Genomic DNA, 12494 nt, shown 5'->3' with positions numbered 1-12494 from the left:
CAAGGAGAAATTCTGGTGACAGGTTTAAGTGTCACCATCAGTTGACAGATCTATATTTAAACTTATGATTATTTATTATTTTGTTGAAAGAAATAGAGTGATTGCAATTTGAGTTCCCAGCTCTTTGCTACAGTAAATAACTGTAGCTTCATAATACTTCTTTCTAAAACAAGTAAGGGAGGAAAGGAACCCTGGAGGGGGTCACCACTGAGGAAGATTCCGACACCCCATCGCATTTCCCTACAGGTCAGCACCAAGCGGAAATCTGCTGTGATCCCAGGACACCACAGGTGCCCACCTTCACCTGGCACAACTCTGGTTTCAGGGCCAGCGGGCGGGCACCTGAGAAGGGACAAGGCCCCGCACCCTACCTGCCGCTGCAGAGCAAGTTCGCCGTCGAGCTCCTGGAGCTTCCGCTCCAGCTTCCACTTGAGGTTTTCGTACAGCTCCCGCTGCTGGTCCATCTCACCATTCTTGTCACTACGTGGAAAACGCAGCATTAAGAAGAGTCACACTCAACATTCTCCAGACTACACAGTTGCCAGGCCATCGCTGCAGACATGAGGTGACGGGTGACTCCTGCAAACGAGAACATGACACAGGATCCGGAGTCTCACAACAGGATTCCCAAAGTGCCTAGGATACAATCAAAGTCACCGGGCGGACAAGGACCAGGAAAGTCTCCACGTGAATGAGAACAGACCATCAGCCGCTGCCAGTGACGATGACACAGATGCTGGGATCCTCACAGGGCTTGAGGGCAGCCACCAGAGAAGCGCTTCAGCAAGCAATTTCACACACATGAGACACATGGGAAACAGGACTCTGAGCCAAGAGAAAATATAACAAAGAATCAAATGGAAATGTGAGAGCTGAGAAGTACAAAACCAAAACAGAGCACACGCTGGGCGGGCTCAGCGGCAGAGGAAACAGCGGAGGGGAGAGTCATGGAGCCTGAAGACAGGGCAGCAGAAGTCACCCGACTTGAACCACAGGAAGACACAGGCTGAGAAAAAATGAACAGCGCCTCAGGGATCTGAGGGGCAACAAAAGAGCAAGCATTCACATCGCCGTCACTGGGACCCCGAAACAGCACAAAACAGAGCCTGGAGATAGAAACTCATGTGAAGAAATAATGCTTGAAAATGCCCCAAATTTGCTGGAATAGAATGAGTAAAATACTCCAGGAGGCACTTCTCGGAATAATGTAAAGCACCTGAAGAACACTGAAACCGCTCCAACGGCCAAGAGGGAGAAAGCAGTCCCCATGGATGGCGACGCGGCTGTACAGGTCACAGCATCAACCACACCTGCCTCTGATCCTCCCCATGCGCCCCACGTGCCTGGACAATGTGGGCGGGATGGCCCGGACCCCAGCAGCTGGGAACCGGCCCCGCTCCACTCAGGACCGGCTGACCTGGGTTGGACTCGAGCGCTTTCCTGGAGCCTGGTGGAGGGCCAAGCCACACCACTTAGATAAATGACACTTCCCACAGGGACCAGGAGCCTGCAGGGGAGCCAGGAGCATCTCGAGCCTCCCTGAGGACCATGGCTCCTGGGACAGGAGTGTCCACTGCAGGGACCCTGCGTTGTTACAGGTCAGGGGCTTGCAGCAAAGGTGGCCCCACTCGGGAACATGGTACCAGGAACACGCGTCCTGAAGTCAGGGGAAGGCAGCAGCAGATCCCGTAGGTGAGGCCTGTCTTCTTTCTTACCCTGAGCAGAGCCTCAAGTCAGCTCACTCACTTTCAAATTTAATACATATTCACATCATTAAAGTAATAAACTCATACATGTTTTGTGAAAATGATATAGATCTGAAATTTATGGGAAAATACAAATACTTAAATCCATCTCCACGAACTTCAGTTGCACCAGGACCCAGAGAGACACCCAGGTGTGGGCTCGCCGGCCTTCGGGCCACAAGCTGGGGCGGTGCGCAGGCCGGGGAGCGGCGCCCGACTCACCTGTGGGTCCGCTCCAGCTCCAGGTGGTGCTCCTGCAGCTTCCGCTGGTACTGCTGCTGCAGGTCCCTGAGCCGCTGGGCCTCGCTGGCGAGTGCCCGTCTCAGCTTGGCTACCTCGATCTTGAGCTGGCTCGCCTCAGCCTGCCTGGCCTCCTCCAGCCCGCGGGCCTGGGCGAAGGCAGCATCGTAGCGCTCCAGCTCCCGGTCCCGCTCGTCCAGCACCTGCAGGTTGTAGACAAAGTCCTCCTGCAGGCGCTGCAGCCTCCCCTGCGCCTCCTCCAGCCGGCTCTGCGCGTCCTGCAGGGCCGCCTCCTGCATCTGGGAGCGGTGGGCCTGCAGCGCCCTCCACTCCTCCTCCTTGTGAGCCAGTAGGGCGTCCAGGGCCTGTTCCGAGGGCGGGGGTCGCATTTCGGCAGCTACAGCAAAGAGAAGACAGGCATCAGGTTCACCGGGAGGGAGGCTATCTTCCCACGATGCCCACTACAGGTCCCCATCTAGGTGACCACTGTCACGGAAGCAGGAGGGTGCTCTGGGCGGGGTACCAGCCGTCTGGTCACAGCCTGAGTTCTGGAGAGTCACAGGCAGCACCCGAGGGCCCAGCAGGCCAGGGGCACACCAGGCCCAGACCCAAAGGCAGAGGGAACAGGGCAGTCAGTACAGGATCACAGAGGGAAGAGAGGAAGGAAAGACAGGAGACGGTGTTTGCTCAACAACGAGAGCTAGGCTCTTTCAAATGGTTTCCCAAAGATCTCTCCATTTTGCAAATAACACCCAAGGCCGCTGCCCTGTCCCGCCCCTCGCTCACCCCCGGAGCTGCCCTGGGAGGCTCACCCCCAGGAGCAGGCGCCTTTGCTCCTGACCATCGTGGATGGATACTTTCGTAAAACACAATAACGTCCTAGGAAAAACGAAACTAAAAACACAGAGATATATAACACACAACTCTAATTTAAGTTAGATTCAACAGCATAAAACTTTATCAAATTCTCAACAAGTGTCTCAAGACCTGTTCCCCTGCATCTGCCGAGGCTGGTCCCCAGGGGCGGGGCTGCTGATGGTTGCTCCCCAGCAGGGCACCCCCATGACAGGCCCCATTCTGTCACCTGGCAGAGGAGGAGTGGATTTGGAAGCGTAAGACCACTTGGGGGGTTCTCCCAGGCCTGACCTTTGCGATGGGCCCAGGCCATGGGTCAGGCCCCGCCTGCGACGCAACAGCCCAGAGGGTGTTCAGGCTGGCATCTCCAGGCAGAGGGTGGCGTGTGAACAATACCTGCTCTGAACGCGTTCCCGGAGGGCCGCGTGGGGTCTGAGGCCGGCGTCTGGCAGTGGCTTTTGTGTATCTTTGTCCCCAAAGGATCTAAAATGTCTGATTAATTTTAAGTAGGTCTTTTTCAAGAAGAGACACACACCCTGTACCAGGTCCTCTCAACTCACAGGGTCAGCAGTCACGGAAGCCCTCCGGGCCGACCGAGATCTCTAACAGGAGCAAGATGTCAGGGCCTCTGAAGACGCCCTGCACATTGTAGAGGTTCCACGCAGCCCCCTCCTGAGCGGACACTAGCAGCATCCATACTGGTCCCCCTTGGTCAATGCAAAGCAAATGTCCACAGACAAATGCAGACGGAACAGGACAGCCTGAGGGGTTTTTCTTTTCTTCCTTTTAAACACTAACTCTGGAATGCTTAAGCCTGCAAACACTCTCTAAATCAGGAAGAACACTACTCTTTAGAGACATGAAGACCATTTCACTCCTGAGATCACTGACGACAAATACCAACAACAGCTCTACAATGAAACATTGCTTTCTAGAGCCCAGTGGACGTAACAAACAGACAATTTCTTCATTTTACACAACGCTTTGATGGCATCAGATTTATGGTGACTGAACTCTTTGTGGGACCTCAAGTCAGTCCTCTACTCGGAGCTGCTGCCACCAGCACCCTTGTCCACAGACAACCAAGTCCTTGCTCAGTGTACGAGCTTGAACACCAGGCCCTGCCTAAGGTGCTCACCAACAGCAGAGCACACAAAGCCCTGGAGAAAGGGGAAAACACGCGCACACCCCACCAGAAGGTTATCTGTGTAACCAAAACTATTACTGTTAAGATCTTGGTAACAACCACCACAACAACAACAAGTAAAGGAGAAATTGTCAGAAAGGTCTGGGCTAGAATTCGGAGAATCTCAAAATATTCCGTCAGGACTAAACAACAGCGTATGTTTTCCGGGAGAAGGCGTGTGTTACGTACGCACTGGAAACACGAAACAAGCTTTTGACACTCGTCGCCTCTGAGTGCAGCACAGCAGTGCTCAGCACGCAGAGAGGACGATGAGAAGGCGGGCCCTGACCAGCAGCAGGACTGGGCCTTCGAGGCGCCTAGGGCGGAGGGCCCGCTGGGGCGTGGGGCGCCCGGAAACCGAGCTGCCGCAGGGCATGCACCCTCCGCAAGGAAACCGGCAGGCGGCTCCTCGGGCGAAGCCACTGCACTTAGAGCCACATGAACTCCTCGTGTAGCTTTGCTTTAAGGGCAACGAGCTGTGCAGGGCAGGGCCTGACAGGCTCTCTCCGCGCAGGGCCAGCCAGTTAGCACGTGGGGCTGGCAGGCCACAGGGTCCTTGTGCGAAAGCAGCGGGAGGGCAGAGGGCCCCGTGCAGGGGAAGCCGCCGTCAGCACCCGTGACAGGGCTCTTGCGTCTCGAGGCTGGTCCCTGCAGCCCCAGTCCTCAGGGGCCCACCCCGAGCTCACCCGGCACAAGCACCTGCCCACAGCTCTTCTCTGTGTCCCCGGGCCGCAGGCCTGCTCGGGCGGGGGGCACGCACTTGCAGCCCAGTCCGTCTGGGGCGACTGCACCGGAGAGGGGGCGAACGTCCCGGAGGAGGGGCCACGGGCACCGAGGCTGAGAGGGTGGGGGGAGCCCGCAGGGCCCCGTGTGCTGTGACAGTGGGAGATGCCACACTGCCCTTCAGCCACGGCTGCCAGCCCGAAGCTCCTGAAACCTTCCTCAGTGGCAGCAGCTACGGGGCTTCTGTAGTTATCTCTGGCTTTGAAATGACTCCCGGTGAAAGGGTGTCTCCTCGTACTGGTAACAAACCTCTTCCAACCACACCCGAGTTTCTGTTAATGTGGTGGTTCTGGAAAGATCCTGGATGACCCAGGATAGGGGCTATTGCCAGGGGACCCAACCACGTGGTTAGAGGGTTGGAACCTTCAACCCCACTGCCCACCTTTCAGGGGGAGGGGAGGAGCTGGAGGCTGAATCAATCACCGATAGCCGACAGTTTAATCAACCACGCCTGTGTGATCTGGTCAGGACTGCCCAGATCCTGCCAGGTGGGCCTCCAACCCACGATCTGGACAGGACTGCCAATCTAGCAGAGGGGCATTTCTTTAACAAGATCACTCACCTAAGATATCTCCCAAACCCCAAGACCCATTTCTTTGCTGCAAAATGAAACTAAGGGCCAAAGGTTGGCGGCACCCGGCTGGGGAAATGTGGGGGACGGTCCCTGGAACAAACGGACCAGCCAGCTGTTCAGACCATCCATAGGCCCCCTGCTCCGGCAAGGGGCCAGCGAGCCTCGGGCAGCAGGTCTCTCTGACTTACCACCAAGTGTTACCTAACAGGTTCGTTCTGCTCCCGCACAGCAAGCCAAACTGCTGAGCCCCGGAGGTCTGCAGCCAAGCAAGGAGAATGGATCTCAAGTCCCACCTCCCTGGAGGCAAGGGGCTCGGGTATTTGTAGGATCAGGACTAAAGAAGCAGGGCGTCCGAGACGGGGGCGCGAGGAAAGGTAACTGGGAAAAGGCGTGGTAACCGCTCTGCGCAGACTTGTCCAGGCTTCTGCATGTTTTGAGGGTGGTGTCTCAGACCCTCCAATGTGAAAAGGTCACCAAGCAGCCAATCCCCCTCCTTGGAGCCCAGTGGGAGGGTCCATGGCCCACCCAATGTTAACTGGCTCGGCTGGAAGCAGATGCAGGTGCCTCCAAGCCCCTGGGAACCAGCCAGGCAAACCCCGTACGGTTTAGGTGGCCTGCAGCCTGGGGGCAGGCCAGTCTCACACGACCCTGATTAGTGAAGGCAGCTGGATGGGTTTGACTAACCATTCTGCAAGGCTTCAGAAGCGTCCAGAGACCCCTGAACTCCCAGGTCTGCAGAGGCCCGGGCTGCGGGCTGGCGAGCACGGGGCCTGCGTTGCTCCTCCCTCTGGTGGCTCTGGGTCATATCCACGGGAAATAACCTAGTGATCCAGCAGGGAAAGCGCTCTCCTGAATGCTGGGAGCTGCGCCAGCGGCTCTGAACGGAGGAGAGTTGGTGTGTGTGGGGGGGGGCCTTGATTTACAGCACTTGGGCAGAGACAGGCGACAACCTGGACTTGCAACTGGTGATGGGAAGGGGCCATCTGGGGGCCTCAGCTGGCCCCTCTGCTCCGCCCTTGCCCTTCTATGGCCAACAAAGGGATCTTCAAAAAAAAACCCTTCCCCCACCCCGGGCTTCCTGCCCCTCTGTCCACTGCAACACCTGGGCCTGGGCCGCCACGCTGTCCGTCTGCGACCCAGCCGCCCCCGCCTGGAATGCTCCTCCCAACCGGCATGCAGGCCCCTTCTGTCACTAGACCACCTCGAGGGTCCCTCCAGGAACTCCCCCTAACCTTCCTTCCCGAACCGAGCAGCCACCACCGGACTCCAGTTCCCGGGGGGTGGCTTACTGCTTGAGTCTCCTTCCTCCCAGCACGTCCTCGAGCTCCAGGACACAGGAGCTGCTCAGCACTAAGCAGCTAAACGGAGAAACTACCACAGGCCAACACAGCGTGAGCTCCAGGGCTCCAGCAGAGGAGCAGGCGAGGCAGGCGGGCTTCTCTGCCCGCCACCCCGGCCCCTCCTTCCCCTCCCCTCCCCCCACCGAAGCCTCGGCCTTGGCTTCCATACGCACCGCCTTCAGAGCCCACCACTCAGCCCCGGGAGGCTCCCCGACAGAGCGCCGGCCACCTCAGCTGCCCCGACTGTGGTTTCTCTGGCTCCAAAATACCCACGCGCTCTGGCCGGCAGCCCTTCGGCTTCAGTCACTCTTGATCTATGACACCTCGCTCTTCAGGTGTGTGAATGGATGTATCGATGAATTACAGGAAAACTAAGGACATTTACTTTAACAAGTTTTGAATTCAGTAAAAATTAGGGTTATCGGCTTCAAGTTCAGTCAGTTGCGTGGCATTTCCCCCAAAAAGACAGCTAAGGGGACTCCCCGGGGATGCCCTGCAGTCACCTCACTCAGTCCTGCCCCCCCCGCCCCAGCACAGTGAAGGACACAGCAGACATCTGCTGCCACTTCATCTAGTGTGACGTCACTGCGGCCAGAAAAACAGGGCCATGTAAATTCCCCCGGGCACAGCAAACTTCCTTAAACCCATTCATTCATTCACTTAACAAGTGTTTACTCAGCACTTCACTGCGCGCCAGGTGCTGTCTCCCCTGCACCGACAGGCCGGCACCCCTGCTGGGATGCAGAGGGCGCCGAGGAGGCAGCTCCCATGTGACCAGAGCGGCTGGGGCCCAGGGCTGCTGGGGCCCGGGTCAGGGAGGCCCCACCCACAGGGAAGGGGTCTGTGATGCGCTCTGCTAGGCCTTTGGAGGCTCACATCCTGCTCAGCCCTTGGCCCCGCGCTGGCGGCAGGGCGCCCAGGACCACTGGGAAACCAGGGTTCCAGCAGGTCAGGCTGCCACCAAGCTCAGGGCAAGGCCGGTGTGGAATAACGAGGCGACTGGGCCTCCACGGCTGGAGGCTCACCCAGGATAACAGGACGTCTGATGGCTGGCCCCCAAGCCCCAGCCACACACAAACCCGGCCAACTGCAGTGGCGCTGCATGAGTGCGTTCTGGGGTCCTGCACCATCTTGTCGGCAGGAGCCGACGCCCACACAGGCCCCACGGGGTGGTGCACACTCACAGCAAAGGCAGGATTCAGGCAGATACACAGCCTTCCGTGATGCCGATGCTACTGTGATCTCTGATGGGGTGCCTGTGAACCACCACTGCAGTCTTTACAGAGGGAGTGCCCGCGTCTGTGTCTGTGGGGCCAGCAGGCCCCTGTCTCCGAGGACCATCCGTCAGCACCCTGTCCCCGCCGGGCGCCCTGCCCCCAGCACGCCCCTTAAATGCACCGGTCCCACAGCCGCCCCGAGGGTGCTGTGCCTGGGGCTTGTGGCCCCTTTCAACATAAACCCCAACCTGTTTGGCGAAGTGTACAGAGCCCCCACGCCCCCCACAGCTCCCTCTGGACCTCCAGCTCCCCCCACGAAGAGAGAAACCAGCTTCTACCACGTCCGCCCCACTGTACCCTGACACACAAAGGCTATGTGCCCAGGGCTCAGGCTCCTGTCCTTCCAGACAGACAGCCTGCCCTGCTTCCATAAAAATCTCACAAACCCTAAAAGCCCCAATGCTGAGACTAACTGGCCTTTATTAAATGTCACAGATTCAAAATCTGGATCCAATCTGACATCCAGCAGAAGTCCCCAGCAAGCACCCAGTTTTCAGGAGGGACCACACAGAACTTTTGGGGAAACCATGGAAATCTCCAGGAGGCAGAGCACTGTCAACCAGCTTTGCCCATGTCGTTCAGTGTTCCGGGGTCAGCCGGGGATGGATCAGGACTGAGCTACGCCATGCCAACACTCTGACTTTCTCACCTGTAAAATCTGAGTTTTCTAACCTTTTTTTTTTTTCCTTTTTAAATCTAAGGCAGATGTTCATGTGTCAGGTCTGAAAGGCACTTGGAAATCCCTGGGTCTTGGGAAGATGGAAACAACTCCTTGTCTGCAAACAGACACAGCAGCAGAGGCCCCAGACTGACAGCCTCCATCATCAGTGAGTTTGAACGCGCCCCCGCACACGACACAGTGGAGCGTGGGGCACCCGGGGCACTCGCTCCGGGAACCCACCCGGGCTGGCCCAGCCTTCTCAGATCAAAGGGAGTGGTGAGAAGGAGGCTCAGAAGTCGCACTCCTGGGTAGTGAGAGACCCTGCGTGAACCTACTCACAGATCACGTCCCGGTGGGGCCTCAGGAAGAGGCTGAGAGGACGCCTCTGTCCGGGCCAGCCTCACCCCTCGCCGAGACGACCTGATCATCGAAGCGCCACACGCTAGAGTCCGAGAGGAAGGCTCCGCTCCTCTACTGCAGATGAGACAGTGGAAATAATCACCCTTGTGTCCAGCCGACCAAGAACGCGGAGCAACTATTTTAGACTAATGCTTGCTAAGGGCTTAGAAAAGTGCTGTATGACCTAAAAGAAACAAAAGCTGTTACAAACTCCAAAATTTACACAGAAGGACGTTTGTAAAGGCTAAAAGTCAGTCCCCAGACGCTTGGGCACACTGGCTGCGCAGAGGCCTCCAGAGCAGGGGTTTCCTTTGCACCTTCCTCTGACGGACCGCGGCCCCAGGTGCGCTGGGCGCCCCGCTCAGCCGCCAATCCCGTGCAGAGGATCCAAATCTACTTCAGCAGGACTGCTGTCTAGTTGTTGCTCTGTGAATGTATTTAGTATGCGTAATTCACAAACCAGTGTTGTGGGCCCAGAAGGGAAGCCCAGAGGTGGCTCATCTCCACACCCAGAACAGGGGGCCCACTGCAGGCACCGTCTGAATCCCAGCACGGACCGTGTGAGCGACGCTCAGTACAGGTCATCTTGAGGGGCTCCGGGGGATGAGTGTTACGGGCCTGGGACCCCAAGCCTTTCCCTGTCCTACACTGACTGCCACATAGCACCCACGACCACTTGGAGAACCTGAAACAAGAGGTGAGCAGCAGACAGACCCTGATCCCATCCCTGGAACCTGCGGGGGGAGGGACACCACTACAATGAGGGGAACATGGTGCTCTTTTTCCTTTGAATTTACAGCCGCTGAATTCTCCTGCCCCCTGATCCCCATAAAGTGAATAAATGAGAGATAAAATGGAAGAGAAGTTAAATAATTTTGTAGTTAAGAGCTGTTACTCTGCTCACTTTTAGAACCACATAAATGTTTCACATACAACAACTCAAAACCAAGGGCTCAAGCTGAAATATAATCAGAACAAGTGAAACTAAATTTATTGCAAATGAGTAACAGACGCAGTGCACTAAAGCAGCTTTGTGAAACAGTCTTTGACTCTATATTCTAAAAGCAGAAACAAAAACAACCGCAGGCAAGTATTGTGCTCTGGTGAATAAATTCGGTTTTCACAGAACTATGGGCTGGCCATACTGACACTACACGTAGTCTAGGCCTGAGCAGATGAGTAAATTGAGGACTGTGCAAACTGAGGACAACAGGAGCCAGACTGAGAGAGGAAAAGTAATGTGGAATGAACCTGTGGTGATGGATGGGAACTGGAAGTATGAATATAAACTCAGTTTTTAAGATGCACACAGATACATGAGTATAGAAATAGGCATGGATTATGTGGTATATTCAAATATGTTCCCTACCTCTGCCCACTGAGAAACACAAAAAGCAATGACATACCTCCCCCAGATTATGATTTCTTAAATAACCTTCTAAACTAAAAGGAACCAACACTCCTTAGAGAAATAACTGAGTCCAGGGGTAGGTCAAGGAAAGCACAGGATGCATCTGGAAATAAGGAAGTGCTCCAAAAATGTTGGGGACAGGCTAAAAGGACACAGAAGCCAACTTAAATGGACTCCTCATGGCCAAATCTGGGCAAAAGAGCAACAAAATAGATGACAGAAATGGATTATAACCTATGAAATAAAAATAAAATCAAAATGTCTGTACCAACATAAATAATTAAGTAGAAAAAAAAGGAAGGTTCTTCCTTACAGTAGAATTCCAACTAATAAAAGCAGAAGAAATAATGGAAATGGAAAAAAAACTCATTTGGCAAATACAACATTCATAACTGTTTCAGAAAATGCTCCCTTCTGGATGCTAAAATTAGTGGCAGTGTGGTTAGAAACAAGGTTGTTTGCATGGTTCCAAAGCATCTCCCCATGAGATATTATTTATGAAAGGAAAATGGGGAATTTGTGATGGAGACACCTTGTAGACATCACCTAAAGCACACGACCAAAATCGGCATCAAATTGGCATCAGGTGTCTCCTAATGAGATGCGTAGAAGAAAACACAATTTCACTGGTGAGGTTTTTCTTACCAGAAGTGCATAACTTGGAAGTAATCCTAAGGGAACATCAGATAAACCCAAACTGAGGAGCCTTCTACATAACAACTGACTCATAAAAGTCAAGGAACGACTGAGGAACTGCTCCAGATTAAAGAATAAGAAAACAAGGATGGTCCTGGACTGGACCCTGCAGAAGGGTAAAGTCATCCGTAAGATAACTGCTGAGTCTGAATAAATCCTGTGTATTAGATCATGGTTTTGTATGAGTGTTAATTCCCTCAGTTTGCTAAATGAACCATGGTAACGTAAGAGGTTACCATCTGGGGGAATCCCGGCAAAAGGGACAGAGGAAATCTTCGTACCCCTTTCGCAACTTTTTTTATGTCTCGATTAATTAAAAGAAAAAAATCGCCCTGGACCGGACTGCCTGGGTTTGAACCCGTCCTCACCGGCGCGGAGCCTGGGCAAACGCAGCTCTGCAGCGCCCACCTCATCCGGCGCTGGGAGGGCCGTAGAGCCCTCGGACAGGGCGCGGCGCCGCGAACGTCTCCGGCCCCCACCCCGCCGGCGAGGCGGGCGCTGCGGGGAACAGACGAGCAGGGAACAGCCGCGGCTCGGGCGGGCTCGCGGGCCGGACACCGCTCGCGCCCCGCAGCCCCGCGGGGTCGGCCCGGCCGGGTCCCCGCGGGAGCGGCGGCGTCTGGCGGGACTCCGACGCCTCGGATTTTTCCGAGGAAAGCGACTACGCCCGTGACAAGCCGCGCCCCCCGCGCTGCGCGCCCCGCGGCGCCCCCCGCGCCCGCGCCTCACCCGGAACGCCCGCCCCGAGCGGCCTCCGGGCCCGCCGCGTTGCCATGGTGACCTCAGTCCGTCGGTCGCCGTCCGGGCGCGCTCCGTGCAGCGCTCGCGTCCCGTCGGCCGGAAACACGAGCCCCGAGGAGCCGGGTTCCGGGCCCCTCCCACTCCGCCCGCGCGCAGGTGCGGAGGAGCCGGTGGGGCCCTCGCCCAGCCGGGCTCTGTGATGCCGCCGGTCTCGTAGCCCCGAAGGTGATGGCGACTCCGACCGGACGGGGTGGGGGCTGCACGGAGCGGGGGCTGGACTGTACCCAGGAGGGGAGGGGCCCGGGCTGCCCGTGGGGCTGGAGCGCAGGTGACGCGGGGCAAAAGCGGGAGGCCGCCAGTGATGCTGCGTCACGCGTGGCTCCTCCAGCAGTGAAGAAGCGGACACGACGGGGGCGCCGGGCGACTCCACTGGTGCAGAGGGCCAGGCAGGCACTGAGGCTCTGCGGGGAGTTGGGGGCTCAGGACGCTGGAGTGGTCTTTCGTTCTGGGCACTGTTGCCTGGTGTGCTTGCTTGGTGAAAATTCATCAGTTTGTGTGCGCTCACAACCTGTGTGCTCTGGTGTTT

The 12494-nt window shown here is 56.4% G+C and overlaps 1 protein-coding gene across 11 annotated transcripts in view; it reads right to left on the bottom strand.

Annotated features, from left to right (window-relative positions):
- CCDC57 (coiled-coil domain containing 57) overlaps positions 1–12381 on the bottom strand; it is a 74197-nt gene extending 61816 nt beyond the window's left edge. For 3 of the 11 annotated variants that reach the window (XM_032499125.1, XM_032499126.1, XM_032499124.1), the window contains exons 1-3: positions 11897–12381; positions 1968–2382; positions 372–480 (exon numbers count right to left, since the gene is read on the bottom strand). In XM_032499125.1, coding sequence (XP_032355016.1) covers positions 372–480; positions 1968–2382; positions 11897–11942 — 570 coding nt within the window. In that variant the 5' untranslated portion in view covers positions 11943–12381. Of the gene's footprint in view, positions 1–371; positions 481–1967; positions 2383–2797; positions 4692–6067; positions 6428–9000; positions 9136–11535; positions 11852–11896 lie in introns of those variants that run through there. The other 8 variants (XM_032499132.1, XM_032499128.1, XM_032499122.1 and 5 more) reach the window with 8 other exon arrangements.
- Positions 12382–12494: the final 113 nt, after the last annotated feature.

This window comes from Camelus ferus, chromosome 16 (assembly GCF_009834535.1).
Source record: "Camelus ferus isolate YT-003-E chromosome 16, BCGSAC_Cfer_1.0, whole genome shotgun sequence".
NCBI lineage: Eukaryota > Metazoa > Chordata > Mammalia > Artiodactyla > Camelidae > Camelus > Camelus ferus.
The sequence above is the reverse complement of the archived record's forward strand: the minus strand, read 5'-3'. Positions and strand labels throughout refer to the sequence as shown.